Here is a 17,202-nt window from a genome sequence, read left to right on the forward strand (position 1 = left end):
GCCATTGATGCCAGTCAAGGTCAGGATTCAAACCCAAGAAACCGGTTTTGTAGTGTAGCGCGCTAATTACCGCACCGCCCTTGCCACACGCACACATGCTCGTACAGCGCAGGACGTCCATATGGCTTTTTTTTGAGTCGCTGTAGGTGGCTACATGTTTTGCTTTTAAAAGCCGAGCCTGCTCTTTGCGAGCAATTTCACAGATCATTTCCCCATTCTTTGAGCGTCATACACACGGGAGTGGTGTTCAATCACTGCGTCCGTGTTTTATTTGGAACACGCCCTCGTGAAAATGTCTCGGCAGTCGGATTGAAGGATAAGGTTTGGATATGAACGCCTAATAATGTGTATGAGAGTAAAGGTCGACTTGGCACCAACGCTCATTGCAAAGCAGACAAAGCCTAAATTTTTCAAGGTGCAACAATGAGCTTGATTAATTTTTCACAGTATATTCCCCCCTTCCCCCCGCTCCATCTACTCTCTTACTTAAGTTCTTGCCTCTCCCTCCCCTCCCCACATAAAAGTACACAAACCTCGCTCATGGTCCCCACTCGGAGGGGCAGCAGCGATCTCAATCTCGTCCCTCCTCGAAATCCAGGAACACGGCGTTCGTGACTTTTGTCCACGGAGTTTATGTATCTCTGCATACTCTGCTCACACCCCCCTACCCCCCCAACGTTCGTGCTCTGTACCGGGCTCCTACTGAAATATATATTTTTTAATGTATTCGCGCGCCCCCTTGCCTGATGCAATACGCCGACACGAGAGGCACGGAGATTTCAACCGTGACCAGGGATTGATGGGATTCGATTCAATTAAATAATCCTTTGATTTTCATCCAATTAACCACCCCCCCAGCAACCTCATCTCGTATTTATTGTTTCATGGGTTTTTTTTAACGCCTTATTTGTACCGTTTTGTTTACTCCCGTTAGACTAGATGCAACGCTAGCTTATGCATGTGCGTGTGTGATTTGCGTTAGCATATCATTTGCTGGTGAGATTGACCATGATGACGATCGTCGCTTATCGCCTGTACACTTTTCTGAGACGCCCAATGAGCATATACGTCTTTATTTGCAAGAAATGCCTGCCTATAATAAACATACAATGTGCTTTTGGCACGCACAGGAAACAAAAGTTTTGGTTCTGGGCTGAAAAATAATCGTGTAGGTTTTTTTAAATTTTCTGAAATGGTGTTAAACAACCCAAAAAAAAACCAGAAACCTGTGAGTAAAAAAATAATAATTTAAAACAGCGCGAGGAAATAAAAAAAAACCCCCATTAAAAATTTTTGATTCGACCAAAAATCGTAAAAAAAAATGTTGAAAAAAAAACCAGGCACCTTAATCGCAGAAAATAAATGCGGGTGGGGGGGGGGGGGGGGGGGGGGAAAGGGCCCCTCAAGAACACCGAGCCCTGTGTTGCGCTCTCGGCTTCTGGTTTTCATTGCCGTGGGCGCGGTGCGGGCGCAGCGGCTGGCAAACGCCATCGCTCGCCAGGCTCGGGTTCGCTGCCCCGTTGTCAGTCTCGCGCCCGTACGCTCGTCTCCTTCGATCGACCCAGGCGTATCTCGTCTGGAACTTGACGTCGCTGCTGACGCCAGAGTACCGTGTCTCTTGCGAGTTATTAACTACTTCGCCTGGTATGCAAGAGGTCGTGGGTTCGATCTCGATCCTGACGCCGGCTGTATATTTGGAGTTTGCGTGTCTCTCTCGCCGTGGTCATGTGGATTTTTCTCCGGGTCGTCCGGTTTTTCCCTCCGCATTTAGAACATTTGACTGTTACACATTTCCACATTATAAGCCACTGCGTTGAGCTATAATTTATGGCCAGGTCGCTTCTGAATAAAGAGCCGTATAGCTCAGTGGGCCCTACCTGCTCAGCCCGTATATATTAATCCACTGGTGGATAAGTGCATCTCCACACCATGCGGATCGTGGGGGGAGGGGGCATTTGACCGGACTTCCCAATGCTAAATGGCGCGAGGAACATAGATATTGGAGCATAGTGCAGTACAACTGATTTTGCTGCACTGCCCTCTGCTGACAATATAGTACTGCAGCATTTATGTTCCTGGTCACCCATTAAAGCACTATCCAGGCTCAATTCTACTTAGCTTACGAGGTGATGAGGATGCTGATGATGATGATGAATAATGACGATCGTTGCAGCACACGATGGGCGAGGAGGGCGAGGTCATCAGGCTGCACCTGTCATCTGACCCGGGGAGCACTTACTACGCCCTTGTGACCTGGAAGAAGAACAGCCATCAGGGATTGAACCTGAGCCTCACCGACTGCCGGACGGCCTGGACAGGGGAAGGTTCGGCCTCACCGCTTGATGTTTGCGCATCTCCTCCTTCGCTCCCTAACGCAGCGATCGATCGCCACACGGACGCAATTATGCCACCCGTCACGATTGCGTGCCGACAAAACCCACCGATTTAACATCGGTGTCTTTCCCTGCAAGAGCAGCATCGACCCAGCTTGTATGGGAACATCCTTTTTGTCTTTTAGCTAAGCTCACCTGTGTGGTTTGCAAGCAGCTCATGTCCCCATGGCGAGTACGGTGCACGTTTTCGGAAGTGTCCCAACCATGCCACCTGTGGATGTTTCAGGACTACGGTAACGTTTCCCGTACTGACTAGTTAATCAACCAACAAGCTGACAAGCAACCCTGTAAAGAGGGCCTCTTGCTTAGTCATTGCATTTAACTGCAGAAAGAAATGTGCGCCTAGGAAAATACACTGACACGCCCGGAAACATCCATATCACAAACAGATAGCTTATTAATCTGCTCATTACCCACAACAACATCGGAGAAGACCATCTCGTTATAACTACAATAACCTCTGCCTCGCTTACTGCAGAGACAGCAGTGCAGTGGGGCTCTCGTTCGTGCCATTCGACAATTGACTCGGGTGTCGAACCGTCGGAAGTGATCGAGTGCTCGTCGGTGGTGCGCAATCCGCAGTGACCAGCTCCAAACTGGAGGAGGAGGCGTCGGAAGCCGGGCTGTCGCTCGTTGACTACGTCGCTGAGCTCCGGGCCGCCCTCCTGGGCCACTGCTGGGACTCGTCCTCCAACGGAGACCTCTTCCGCTACGACCTGAAGCCCCCCGCCAGCCCCGGGCGCGCTCGCCGCAGGTGTTTCTCCATCTGCAAAGTGCACAGCGACGTCACGGTGAGGCTCGCGCGTTGAGCGTTGCGATTTTTGGGGAATGTTCAGGATAATTTTTGTTGACGGTAGCGGGGGGGGGGGAGCTTCTCCGTTGGCACCTCGGAAACTCCGAGCGTAATTCCCCACCCCCTCCCCTTTGCTCTTGTAACCAAGGAGATTATTACTTTGTTTTGCTAGATTTTGAACCTGCATTTCAGATGCTTTAAAGATGCGGTTAATCGTTAAGAGTTATCGGCTACCTGGTTTTTACTTGGGCATATTACGTCAGCCAATTTAGGACTGCAATTTCAGATAATATTTTCCCCGCCTTTCTTGCTGGGTGACAAATAGTCGTAAAATACCACGCGTGTTGGAAAGTTCCCGATCACACGTACTTATCCAAGATGGGATGGTGGTGATGGTGCACGCGGATTCGTGCACGCGCCATCGATCTATTCCATAACTAAGCCAAATCTTCGAAACATATAATTAATCATCTTCAAAGTGACACCCCGGACGTATTGCTGGAATGATTTTTTAATATATTTACAGAAAGTCTTCGCTTAACGCAGGAGATGCGTTCCTGAAAGTGCCGTGTTAAGCGACAAACATGTTGAGAGAACACTATTTCCCCATAAATAACGTGACGACAACGTTTGGCGAGATGGCGGGACAAATAACTGAGTGTACGCCGCCGCGGTTCCGTGTCATTCATCGTGCTCTATGACTCCGCTCAGCCGTGCAGCTCAAGAAAGTGGTTCGCCGTCGACCGCTCGGTAACCGCGTTATAACGGTGCGCGTTCCACGTTTTGCGAAGACTGTTCCCGAATGGAAGAACCGCGTTAGAGTGAAAGAGCATTGTAGTGTAAGCACTGCTACGCGTTCAGCGAGGACTTACCGTACACTTCTCTGTGCCGGTGGGAATTGGTGCGCGGCCGACTGTGGCAGCTCCTGGCGCTTGATGAATGGCCTCTAAAAATGCCAACACGTAAGCCCCCCGAAGCCTCTCTTTGTTTCAGGCGCCGGGCTTCGCATGTTCTGTGTTGACTATCGGTACGTTTTTGGCACGGTAGGAAGGTGCGTTTTTAAAAGTTGATCATTATACATTTTTCTTACAGGGTCTTTGTTATGACAGTTGTTTCAACTTATCCACTTTTCTTCCCTTTTCGATAATTGTTTTGTTGTCCTGACCAATCGTCTTGGGGGCAGTGGCTATTATCACTGGCTAGCGACATCTGAACCCTGTACCATCAACCCGCACTGACCACGTGTCACACAACAGGTGATGTACCCACCATAGGTAGGTGTCTATAGAACGAGACCTGCTGGTCTTTTTTGAGTTGAATCTCCCTTTAGAATCAGAATCTTTATTTAAACTGGAGGACTCCAATGAGCTATCAAGCTCTCTTTCACAGATGTCCAGCAGGGATCGGTCAGAATGTTCCAACAACAAACAATACAAATTCACGATAGGAGTGCAAACTATAGGTAATGTAAACAAATCACTTAAAGAGTGTATACAAATAAAACTAAACTCTTTTTACCTTACCATGTAACGCCCACTGAGCTATTAGCTTATTTTGCAGACGCAACCTGGCCACAAATGATAGCTCAACGAAGTGGCTTATCACGTGGACATTTATAGCAGCAAAATAATCTTAAATAATCGAAATGCATGTTGATTCCAAATGTGGAGTGACAAACCGGAGGACCCGGAGAAAAATAATCCACACGACCACGAGGAGAGAGACATGCAAACTCCAAATATCCAAGCGTCAGGGTCGGGATCGATCCCCCAACCTCAATGAAGTGGCATGTCGCAACGCATCTCTACGTTACGCTCGGGTCAGCCGATGCCACCCTACACGTACAGACGAGACAACGGGTGGCTTAAATTAGGGTTGCTTTCCTCTGGCATTGCTTCCCACTGCTCCAGTAACAGCAGCTCACGAGTCGAACATCAAAGCGTTCCCTTTTTCAAATTAGTGGTGGGCGGTGTTCATCTTCGTTGGTGGTCCCTCGTCCAGTGGTGTTAAATTCCACATCCCTATGGCAGGGTCCAGTCGCTTCATAGCAGAGCTACTGACTTCCCACCAACTACTGCTGCCTCAGCAGGTGGTACTTATTTTACCCACCACAGAGGAATGACGATGATGATGAACATTTCTATGAAATCTCCCTACTGTTCTCTCATACGGGGTAATGCTCTTCCCCCCACGAGACTTTCGAAATTTGCAATATAATGGTAATATACGCAGCGGCGTATCGATCAATGACGATGGCGAAGACGAACATCATGTCGATGACGGTGACGCCCGATGACAAACTTGCACACCCTCGCGATCACGAACGCAGATTTTCTTACCACGATGGCGACCGCTGGGCACGTCAAACACTCATGGCGTGGCTCACTATCGCCGGAGAATCGGGAGGAGGAGGAGGAGAAGACACAGGTGCGACGGGAGGGGCATCCCCCGAGCCTTGTTCACATATTTGTTTCGGCCAGGATCGGGCTGGCCCGGCAGGAAATTTGCGTCCAGGATTGTTTGTTTGCCTTGGTATGTGCAGACAGAAAAGAGCCTCCAAACAGACGGGTTAAGAAAAAGGGGGTTAAGAAAAAAGGGGGGAACAAAAAAAACCCACTGCTACAGGCAAGTGCCTGTCCTCTCGTATTTACCCTGCTTCCGTTGTATTTGCAGTCAATACACAATGGCCGTGTTGATGGTGTGCATTCTGCGGGTTTGTGTGGCCGGGAGCCGATGGTCCCCTCCCGTCCACGCCCGCCCAACGACGCCACCCAACCCCAATGGGCCCTCCGCTGTCCAAACAGCTGTCTGTGGTGGTGGCTCGCTGGCGATGGGCGGCAATCGCCTGTGGGGGGGAGGACACCTGAGCAAATATCGGGTATTGTGTGTCACCGTGCGAGCGATTGCCAAGGGATCCCCACTGAGAAACACAAAAAAAAATACTTTGGCGGAGGAGTTGAGCACTAATTTTGGGGCGGTGGTGTAAATTTGCCTGGCCCGTTTCCAAGGGCCTGGCCGGACCGTAAAACTGTCTCGACTGGATTTGTGACGCGGCCTTAATGATGGACCACGAAGCACACTGCATAGTCTGAAACTGCCGCTAAAACAATGCCTGCCCTTGTTTGATTTTTTTGCTTTAATTAATGATTTCCTTTACATTTTTTATGTTGCGCGAATTTTCGCACAATTGCTTGCACACAACAACTGCGTGTATTGTTAAAAAAAAAATAGCCAGCCTAGCAGGTTTTTTTTCTAGTGGTCCTGAGCCGCAACTTGAAGCCAAGTTTTCAGCCACCTTTACAGCTGTGGCCCACACTGAATTCATCTGGGTGGCTCAGTGCTGAGACATTCCATGTTTTAGACTTACATTTTGGCTTTCGTCTGGGCTGTCATTTTCCAGCCAAATATTTTAGGTGTTTACGTTGTCCGTCGTGCATGCTCGCGCGCGTGTATGTGTGTGCGCTCGCGTGTGCACAACAGTGTGTTTCTCTTCAGAAAAAAAAAACTAAACAAATGTAATTCATCAGAATTGTCACTGGAAGAATTAACCAGACCTGGGAATGCAATTCGGTGATCAACGTGTGCACGTGTAGCTTGGGGTCGGCGTGCTCGCAGATATTGGTTTAGTTGTCGTTGTTGTTGCCCTTCGTAGTTTCAAACAATAGTTTGAAACATATTTTGTGAATTTGTATCTCCGCTGCTGAATGGAAGATGTGAAAGTGGTTAGGAGGGGGACAGCAGCAGTTGCTTACAGACTGTGATGGGCACATGTCATGGTTTAAACCGGGTTCTCAAGTGCGGGGAACTCATTGTGCGAGTCCAGTCACCATCATTGCGCAAAAAAATTAAACCGTTAAATTACATTTTTCACTTAGTTTGGCATATTCCAATCTCTGAGAGTTAAACATTGTACTTTTTATCAACTCGAAGCCCTTGCAACATAGTGCAATCGTTCTAGATTTGAAGTTTTCGTGACTGCAAGGATTCATACTCTGTTTTTTTTCGGTGACTTTACCGAAAAAAACCAAAGAGTATTGTGCAATCGCCCCGTGTTAAAGAGTGGTCTTCGGAAGGTGATGTCATAGAACTACGTCTGAGATCCCTTCTAGTGACCTCTTATCCACACAAGGGATCCCACACTTTCCCACGCGCCCTGCTATGCAGATGTTTGTTGCTTGTTGATCAAACAAAAACCACGTGTCTTTTTTTTATTCTCACGGCTGGAATATTTGCCAAATTAAGCAACAGCAGAAAAATCTCAAACGTAAATACGATGGGCGGTTTTGGTCTAGTCGTCGGTGATTAGTCTGCGATCATTCGTTGCTTCCGCTCTAGCAAATCAGTTTGATCAGGAAACCTAGCCGAGAACGCAGGATGATGGCGGCGCCGGCCCAGCGCTCGGTTTGCCCGAGCCACCTGGCCACCTTCTACGAGCGCTTTTGTTTTCTCTAGGTCGCTCTTTCGTGAACGGAGCGATGATGAGAGAGAGATGCAACGGATGCAAAGATCGAAATCGCGCTCTCCTCGCCGTGGTTTGTCCCCGAGGACTGCTTGAAGCTCGGCAGTCAGACAGAGACCCCACATGCCGCCTTGCAAAATCTTGGCCCATGCTTGGATTTTAATTGCCATCTTTAGACTCAAGGCTTGTGTCATGTGGCTGCTGGCACGGAGTAATATTGCGGGCTTGATTTTTTGCGCGTGCGCGCGCGTATGTGTACGTGCCTGCTAAAGTTAACTTTAGTCTTGCTTTTTTTGGATGCGGACTTGTGTCTTTGTTTGTCTGCCTTTGTACTATGACATCTGGTTGCTGATCCCTGCATTGCAGTCTTGTCAGTATCTTTGTTTCGTCTGCTTGCATCATTAATCCTTTGAAGATCCTCGCTCCGGTATAACCAAATCGTAAATCAAACTCTGCGGAGGCAAGGAGCATTGAACTCCGGCTGAAACTACGTGGGGTCCAAATCCGTACATCCCTAAGGCGCATGCTTTGCAGGGTTGTGAAACGATATCCGCTAAGCTGGTAACCGTTTTCAGAATCGAGTGCACCGATTGACACGCGCAGAACGTTCAAACGGCACGACGGCCCAAGCCATTGCGCGGAACATTTGGCGTTTCTCAGTTAAACGGAAAAGGTGCAGCCTTGCAATTACTCGCTTGCTTACTTGCGCCACTGCCGTTTTTTTTGTACTTTGATAATAAATGAAAACCTCGATATTTCAAGAGCCGCCAATGCAACGTGAATGCGAGACGGTGGTCCGAAATAAATAACGCCACAAGGCAGGAGTCCTTGAAGAGCCGCATGCTGCTCCACATCCGCAGGTTGCCGAGCCCCAAGCTGTGGTGTGTAAGGCTGTGGGACATGATCCCTGGAACTATTACAGATGTTGTGTGTTTTTTTTTCTTGTGCAGTCACCTAGTTTTTACTGCCCATTGCTCAGCTAATATAGATGATATTCGTGACTCATCAACATAGCTGGCTGCTGACTGGATCTGCTGATTGCCGCCATTATTTACTCACGTAATACAACATATGACATCAGGAACAGTAAATTGGTGGTGGTGGTGGTGTACAAAATAATGTTTGAGGATTCACAGAGTTCCGTGAGTCGAGAAAGTTTGGGAACCAATAGTCTCTGCTGAAATACATGCATGCACATCTATACGCGTGTGTGTGTGTGCGCGTGTGTATGCACCGTGTGTATATATGTCTGAGCATTTCACAAAGTGTAGGTAGTCACGCTGAAACTTTGTAGACTGCAGAGCTGATTCGTAGGCTCAGGCTGTTTACCGACTTTACATTGCCACACCGCGGCCATACAAATAAAGTCACAGATTAGAAACCTGTGCTCAGAGTGATGATATGTCGTCTATATTACGCCGTTGGTATCCATCTTTTTACAGCAAGGCCTCGCTCAATATCCTGCATCACGACGTTTGGCCAGTTTCATTTTAAGGGGCGTTTTACAAGGTTATCACATGCTGCGGTCCAGGGAGATGAGATCACGATCCCATTTCCTCCACTGCCATCGCTTGGCCACCTTCGCAGGCCTGTGAGAATTTTGTACCTAATCTGGCCCAGTGGCACAGTAATCACAGTACATGGCTCGCAGTTGGAAAGTTGCGAGTTCACATCCCACTCTAGGGTTTTTACTCGGTTATTAACTGGTAAATGCTGGCTGGCCATTGTGTTCCATTGTCTTTACCCCAACTCCACGTTTTGAAAATTAACCATAATTATTGTGCAGGTATTTTGAAAACTCGAGAGAGAAAATTATATCAGTGGCTCTTGCATGGTTATGCAAAGGGCAGTGAAATGATGCAATTGATTTGGTCATTGTTTGCTGACAAAGCTGGATGTGAATTCTGTTTTCTAAATTCTTGTACCGTATGCATGTTTTGTTTATCATGGCTTTTGTTTAGATTGATCGTAGTGTTGTAATGGAGATGTTTAATGTGTTTGCTTCACGTGTGCCTTACAGCTTTCATGTTAGCGCGTGTATTTAAAAATGCGCTACGGAAACAAACTTCAATCGACTGATTTTTTGTTTTGTTTGTGTGTGTGTGTGCGTGCACGCACGCACGTGTGTGTGTGTGAGTGAGCTATATGAGGAGCGGTAGTGTCGCGGTTAGCGTGGTGCGCTACGAACCTGGTGACCCGAGTTCAATGCCCACTCACGGTCAACACCAGTGACGATTATCTGAATCAGTCATGGGCCTCCCCTAGGTCTACTCAGCCTCAAATTAGTACCTGGTGTCATGTGTAAACATCACCACTGCGGAGACAAAGACGGCCGGGCGTGGTGCTGGCCACCCACCCCCTCGTATGCCGTACCAGCTTTATAGGTGCTCGCTAACAGCACTTGCCCCAATAGTCTGTTCAGGCTATACGGGGATATTTGTCTTTTTGTCTATATAGGGAGCTCACACACATACATTTGTTAGGAGGCATGAATGGGCACAGCACAGGCTCGTGGAAAGATGGGCAGTTGTGGTACAGGAGGACCTAGAGCTGAGTGGACTTGGCAACCGCTGACATCAGTGCTGTCAAAATTAGCCATGGTGGAAAAGGCCCGTGAAAGATTCTACTGGGTGGCTGTTTAGCAGATGCCCTCCAGCAATAATACGAGGCAGAAGAACGGGCGCTCGGAACAATAAGCAGAGCATCAGGCGGCAGATGACCCCTTGACCTGTTCTTGCCAGCAAGCCTTCGACCCTCCACGTGGTCTCAACATGTATCTAGCCCGGTACGAGCACGTGTGTCAGCGATGTCGCTGCCGGCTTATCGGTGAACGACTGTCTGACGCCGCAGTGGCGAGATGTTTACTACCTCGCTTGGTATACAGGAGGTCGTGGGTTCGATCCCGACCCTGACGCCTGCTGCTGTATATTTGGAGTTTGCATGTCTCTTTCCCCATGGGCGTGTGGATTTTTCTTTGGGTCCTCCGGTTTTTCCCTCCGCTTTAAAAATTCACACGCGTTTAGAGTATTTGGCTGCTATAAATTTGCACGTGATAAGCCACTTCGTTGAGCTATCATTTGTGGCCAGGTCACCTGTGATAAAGAGCTGCATAGCTCAGTGGGCCTCACCTGGTGAAATAAAAAAAAGTGTTTAGTGCGGTAATGAAAGACTTTCGAGGACAAAGCGCATGTCGGATAGCTGCTACGCGAACCCCCACGTGACAAAACGCGCGATTTCCCCCCCCCCGCCCTCACCGCTGACTCGTCCGTCCCCCCCCCCCCCCTTAATCGCACCGCGGCGCTGGCAGTTCGAGCTGGGCACGGTGGAGCTGCGCGAGCTGGACGAGCCGGTGACGTTGGTGCGGCGGCTGCTGGACCGCGGGCTGGAGGGCGAGCGCCGCCTGCGACAGCGCAACGACGACCTGCAGCGTGACAACGAGCGGCTCGCCGAGGAGCGCGGGCGCGCCATCCAAGAGTACGCGCCAACTCTCGAAACACCTCCTCCCCCCCCCACACTCCCGCCCCCCCCCCCACACGCGCGTGCCCGCGAGTATCTTGTCTACGCGTGCCCTGAGCCAAATTTAGCGCAATTCCACGTTCCTTTGATGGGGCTGAGTGTTTCCATAGGACAGCCGCTGTTGATTTTGCCACAAAGTGGTGCTCATTTTATCGACACCCACAGCCGCCAGGGTTTGAACTTCTGACCATGAGCCACTCGCTCATATGCTGAGCCACAGTTGTCAACTCTTATTTGCGCAAACGTTAACATCGTTCAATCGATATTTGAAGTTTTCGTGACTGCAGGGATCCATACTCTTTGGTTCTTTCGGTAAAGTCACGTAGGTATAAAATAAATTAAATTAAATCACGACGTTTCAATCGCAACACAAGCAATACAGCAGGACAACTGCTAGTTATTTTATTTTATACCTACGTGACTTTACCGAAAGAGCCAAAGAGTATGTTAACCTCATCTTCTTGGTTCTTTCGGTAAAGTCACATAGAATGGAAATAATAAAATAATAAAAATAAAACATAATAAAATAATGTTTTATTTTTATTATTTTATTATTTCCATTCTACGTGACTTTACAGAAAGAATTAAGAAGATGAATCCCTGCAGTCCCAAAAGCTTTAAATCGAAATTTATGTTAACATCGTTTTTGTAAAAGGTAGAGAAGCAAAGGTTTCTTTGAATCAATGCATACTATAATTATTCATGATTTAAATCCTGCACCCTTTCCTATCTCTCATCTCACTCCACTCTCCACTCCGCACTCTCCTACCGCTCACCTCTCATCCCACTCTACTCCCCTTCTTGCGCTATCTCTGCTCCCGCAACCAAGGCGTTCTGTCAAAATCTCCAGTCAACCTTCGCTCATTGGCAACTTGCTGATTGCCTTAGTGGCAAGTTGCTCGTTGCTTCCTTCCAATTCCCTGCAACTTATTGCCCTGTAGGTGGGTGTCTCATGCACACCGTATCACTCTGTGATCCACAAACCCCAACTCCCAAGTTGCCTGCATTGTGGGCGTTGCAACCACGGCGATTTCACCGAGCACTAAAATAAAGAAAATATCCCCAAAAAAGGTTTCGTGATAAGTTCCTTATGTTCTGCACAATGTGCATTTAATAAAATCCCGGGTAACTTTGGAGAGCGAAAAAAATAATATATACACATTGAAACTTTCCAAGCATAAATTTCACACAGGTGTCTCGTTGTAATATCACAAACGCTGAGCGAATCGTACGATGGAAATTTAATTTGGAGCTCTCTTTCGCTCATATTACCAATTCCCTAAAAAGAATAATTTTGGGACAGGGCCCAGGGTTAGGGTGGCGTTTCCACGGTCCAGCCGCTGGCAGCTCGTGACTGTCCCCCCCCCCCCCCCCGCCGCACATCATCCATCATCGTTACCGCTGGCCGACCAGCCTGGGAGGTTGTAATGACAGCGAAGGCTGAAGGCTGCTGGAATCCCTGCGTGTCACCCCACCAGGCACACTCCCGATTCATTACACACCACCTGCGTTGCTGTACAAGGGCCCCGTTTGACGGAACGTCCGAGTGAGGGGATGTCGAATTTTGAGTGTTGGTTTTATGTGTTTTTGTATTTTTTTCTGTTTCGCCAAGCATGTGCGACGTGGGGCTTGAGCGCAATGCGCGGTGACGTCCGCCGTCGCACAAACGCTCGCGTACGCACGTGAGCGTTTGCGTGTGTCTTTGTGGGGAGCGGCAGTGGAACGGTTAGCGCACCACGCTACGAAACCGGCGACCCAAGCTCAGTTCCCGCTCACGCCCAACACCAGTGACGGCTATTTGAAGCGGTCATGGGCCTCCTCTAGGTCGACTCAGCCTTAAATGAGTACTTGGTGCGATGTGTAAATGTCGCCACTTGGGAGACAAAAGCGGGCGGCCAGGCGGGCAATGCGCTGGCCACCCACCCCCTAGTGTGCCGTGCCGTCCTTCATAGGTGCTACTCGCTCACGGCACTTTCCCCAACAGTCTGCCAATGGTCTTTGCCTTTGTGCGCCTTTGTGCGTCTTTGTATTCTGTCCCGTCCAGGCTGAGGGCGTCCGTGGACAACAAGGATGAGCTGGAGAGGGACCTGTACGGAAAGTTCATCCACGTCCTCAACGAGAAGAAAGAGAAGATTCGGCGGCTCAAGGATACCCTGGATAAGCACGCCGCGGCCCAAGTGCCCCCTCCCTGCGCCAGGTCAGTGTCCAGCCAGGGCTCGCCCCCCGGGGCACAGGTGATTGAGTTGTGTAGGTCAATAAGAAGGAGTATAGTCTGGTCAGGTGATGGGTCGAACCAGGTCAGGGCTTAGCTGGATGGGTTCCTTCAGCGCAGGTAAAACCTCCGGTGCGGTGCGTGAGTTTAGTGTCCGGAGATAATATTATTGCACCTGTTGCCCCTCGGTAAGGAAGGTTGTAATTGAGAGAATAACCAAATGTTTTTGTGTTTAGAATCGCTCTCAAGCAACTTTGCAGTCTCTTTTGTTGACATCTGACACTAAAGTTTCATGTGCGTGTCAAAATAGTAAACGTTGAGTGTGTTGTGTAATCCACGGTTAACGAAACTCATTAACAGGACCGGACTGCTGATGAGAATCAGAACTCGAAGCCAGTCCAGACATTTCCTGCTGATACTAAGTGCAAATTACGATTTGGATTAATATAGTTTCTCAGGACCCAAATCGGATTGTCACTCAATATTTTATTTTACAATATTCCTTCATCACTGATGTTACAAATATTTCCCTTGCAGAACAGACAGTGAATCTCAGTGGGTTGTTATCACCTGTTTAAATAAAGAACACTCGAACCAATCAATAGGTAAGGGTCCGTTCACCGCGCCACACATGTTTTTAGTTCAACATCCTTTGGGCCTTGTGGTGGATCAGTCTTTTCCAAGAACGTTTTTTCAAGCAGGGAAAAACTCTGGATCAATTTGAACTCTTTGAACCTCATCAGCAGAGTCCAGAATATAAGGCGCCGCAGGTCAATGGCCTAAATTGGTGCTTTCTTTCAAGTTACTTTTGCGTGAGGATGCGTGCTCAACCCTCGTCTCTCTGTCAATGTATTACCCAAAATCCACGGACACAGCTCCGCTAATGGGTTACACCGGGTCAGTCAAGCAGAGGTGACTCGGTAATCATTGCAAGCCGGGCGGGTTTGGTGAGGTCGCGAGTTGCCCGGGCAATGGGCGTGAGAATTGTTGGCTTATCGCTTCCGTCCCTGCCATCGCATCGCGGGCCCCTCTTGTCCGCGAGCGACGGGCGACGCGTTAATCGCGCGGCACGCGCCGGGCGACGACGATGACGGCGGCGTCCGTCCCACCGGCGCTTCCGTTGCCGTTTTCGTCGAAGCGCCGGCGGCGTTGTTGGTGGCAGCTCTGCGGCCCGGGCGGCGGAGGGCACGGACGAGTCTGACTACGGGGGCACCACCGACGAGGAGAGCCAGGCCCCGGCGACCGGAACCGGCAACCGGAAGGCGGCGAAAGCCCCGAGCACCGTGTCCGTAACCCAGCAGGAGGGCGAGCGAAGAGGTGAGTGCTGCTGACAGATGCTCGCTGGTTTCCCACGCTTTCTCGCAGCTCCCCCCCCCGCACCCCCCCCTCCACTTCCCGCTCTACCAAACCTGCGTGCACTTAACGCTCACTCACACTCGAGGCTCTGTAATAAGTGACCAGGCTGTTTGTTCACAGTGTGCGGGTGGGGGGGGAGTAGCAGGGTGGGGGGGGGCAGTGCAGTACCTGATGAGCAGATGTTGGATTGCTGGGGACTGGCAAGTCTAATAGAGGGAGTTTGCTATTTGATTGGGAGAGTCATTAATTGAGGTGGTCTAGTGGCCGGGGGAGTTTATAATGGCCACATCAGAGCAACGAGTCCGCTCTGCACAGATCCCGGGTTCAGTTCGGAGGCTGAGCTGCGCCTGATTGAACTGGATTTCTCAAGCATATCGGGTTGATGGTCTGTAAGCCTGGGCAATGACTGCACGGATAAGTCTTATTACATATGATTTGTAAATTAAGCCAGCATAATCCAGCTCTGAGAATATATATTTATTTTTCGTTTAATCTACACGCGGCAAGCATTTTGCTGGGCATATACAAGGTGATGCCCTGAGAGAGAATAACAAGGGCATATCGAAGTGAATTAAGATGCAGTTAATCGATGTTGCGATACGGTTCCATTCTCGCTGTGCAAACATTGTATGGAAATAGTTTTCTCCCGTGCCACGACGTCGGATTGCGTGACTGCAATATATTTCGGGGAGAGAGTGCATTTTCTAAGGAGTCCGTAATTGACGCTGCCTTCACGCGCCGTCGCATTTGGAAGACTTGCTGCGTGCGTCTTAATCTGCCCCAAAGCGGGGGCCAACAGAGGCCCTCTTCATCACGTGCCGCGGACACGTGGAGATCACGGACTAAAGGGAGACCTTGACCTTGTCAGGGGGCGGCGGAGAGTTTGAGGCTCCGCGGTTCAAACAAAAGAAAAAAGCGGCGGAAGCGGCGGAGGCGTTACCGACGACGTGAACTTGCCGCGAAATAGAAAGTAGGTCCACGTTTCCGTCTGCCGCCCGCGGGGGTTGCGTGACGGTCGGCCGGCTGGTGCGTCTCATCCCATCGCCTTCCCGCGGTTCAAAAGTGCGCGCACAGGCGGCCCTTTGTTCGTTTGTGTCGGGGGTGGGACGGGTCCTAGTCCGCTGTCATGACCCACAGTGAGCTGGTGGCGGGGGGGGGGTCACGGCTGACTGACTTTTCGGGCGTGCGGGAGTCAGGGAGGGTCAGAGGGAGGTCGACCGGCGGGGGCGTGCGGCATTATTCTTTGGGCGGCAGGAGATTCTTGGAAGGAGAACGCTTTTGAGTGTCTGGGAGGAAGCTTTTCGGGAGGTCACGGTGGTAAAAATGGACAGAGATCAGAGGAGCGATCGGGACGCGACGAAGAGAAGCGGCTGATGTGCCCTGAGCCGCGGTTCGGCTTCGTTGAGATTAATCCTCACGCGTCTCAAAAGGAGCCGTCAATTTTCCGTCAAGCTCTCTTGCAGAAGAACAAAGCGGCGACCTGAATCGTGTGAAGGTCAGCGACGTAAGCACGGCATTGAAAATAAAATCTCCTTCGGCAGGATGATCATTGCGCATCGAACACGGCGCTTGCTGCTCAGCCCCTGTGGCGGCTGCGTTCCTTGTTCTCCGACACGAGCGCGTGATAATTGTGGCATTGTAAGCGAGCCCGGATTAAGGTTAAAATGAGGACGGCGTCGGAATGAATTCCCACTCGCATTGTCCTGTTTTCTGTCAGCTCTCAACTCTCACCGTTTTTATTTTTTTTCCTTCCCCCCTCCCCTGTCGCGGTCTGTCTGAATAGGGTTTCCTTCCAACTAGCGTTGGGTGAGTCAAACATTTGGATTAAAACAATTTCTTATGTTTCCTTCTGTTATTTAAATAATTTTTGTTGTTTTAGCCACCCATTTTCCTGTGGCTATAACCCAAAGCTGTGTTTGCAGCATTATCACATTCTTGAATGTCCCTCTTGGGAACCATTAGGTTATTTTCTGTTCCATTGTATCCAAGTTCAAGGTGTATGTATAGACACACACGCGCGCGCGCGTGCTCATGTTTGTTTTGCTGGGATTATGAGTTCAATTGCCCATCTGGGGTGGGGTCTGTGGCCCTCCGCTGCTGGAACAATGCTCGCACGGACAACACATCGCCCTCAGACGGGGTGCAGCTGACTTCCTTCGCCGGAGCTGCGTGACCCCCATTTCTTCCCCATCACCGTGTTTTGTGACAACGGGGGTCACGTACGCGCTCCGAAAAACAACGCCAAGCAAAATCGCACTATTTGTCGCAGCCGATGAAAATCGTCCACAGGAATTAATTTCAACATTAAAGTTAGCGTTTTTGTCTTTTTTTTGTTTTCCATCTACGTATCTGTTTATCGCTGTCTCTGTCTCACTCGCCTCGATGCATGAAGTTGCGCCAACCTCGGCGTTTGCAGACTTTTACAGACGCATTTGCTCCTTTGTGAGTTCCGCGTTTTCATGCTGCTAATTTA

The 17,202-nt window shown here is 49.7% G+C and overlaps 1 protein-coding gene across 5 annotated transcripts in view; it reads left to right on the plus strand.

Annotated features, from left to right (window-relative positions):
* The first annotated feature begins 2,050 nt into the window (after positions 1 to 2,050).
* LOC133346688 (DNA repair protein XRCC4-like) overlaps positions 2,051 to 17,202 on the plus strand; it is a 48,058-nt gene continuing 32,906 nt past the window's right edge. Inside the window, exons 1-5 of one of the 5 annotated variants that reach the window (XM_061558480.1) lie at positions 2,051 to 2,324; positions 2,976 to 3,184; positions 10,953 to 11,119; positions 13,206 to 13,358; positions 14,512 to 14,690. In XM_061558480.1, the coding sequence (XP_061414464.1) occupies positions 2,180 to 2,324; positions 2,976 to 3,184; positions 10,953 to 11,119; positions 13,206 to 13,358; positions 14,512 to 14,690 (853 nt within the window). In that variant the 5' untranslated portion in view covers positions 2,051 to 2,179. The remainder of the gene's footprint in view (positions 2,325 to 2,975; positions 3,185 to 10,952; positions 11,120 to 13,205; positions 13,359 to 14,511; positions 14,691 to 17,202) is intronic. The other 4 variants (XM_061558479.1, XM_061558481.1, XM_061558478.1 and 1 more) reach the window with 4 other exon arrangements.

The sequence above is a fragment of the Lethenteron reissneri genome, chromosome 24, assembly GCF_015708825.2.
Source record: "Lethenteron reissneri isolate LAM-NWPU_2019-01 chromosome 24, ASM1570882v1, whole genome shotgun sequence".
Lineage (NCBI taxonomy): Eukaryota > Metazoa > Chordata > Hyperoartia > Petromyzontiformes > Petromyzontidae > Lethenteron > Lethenteron reissneri.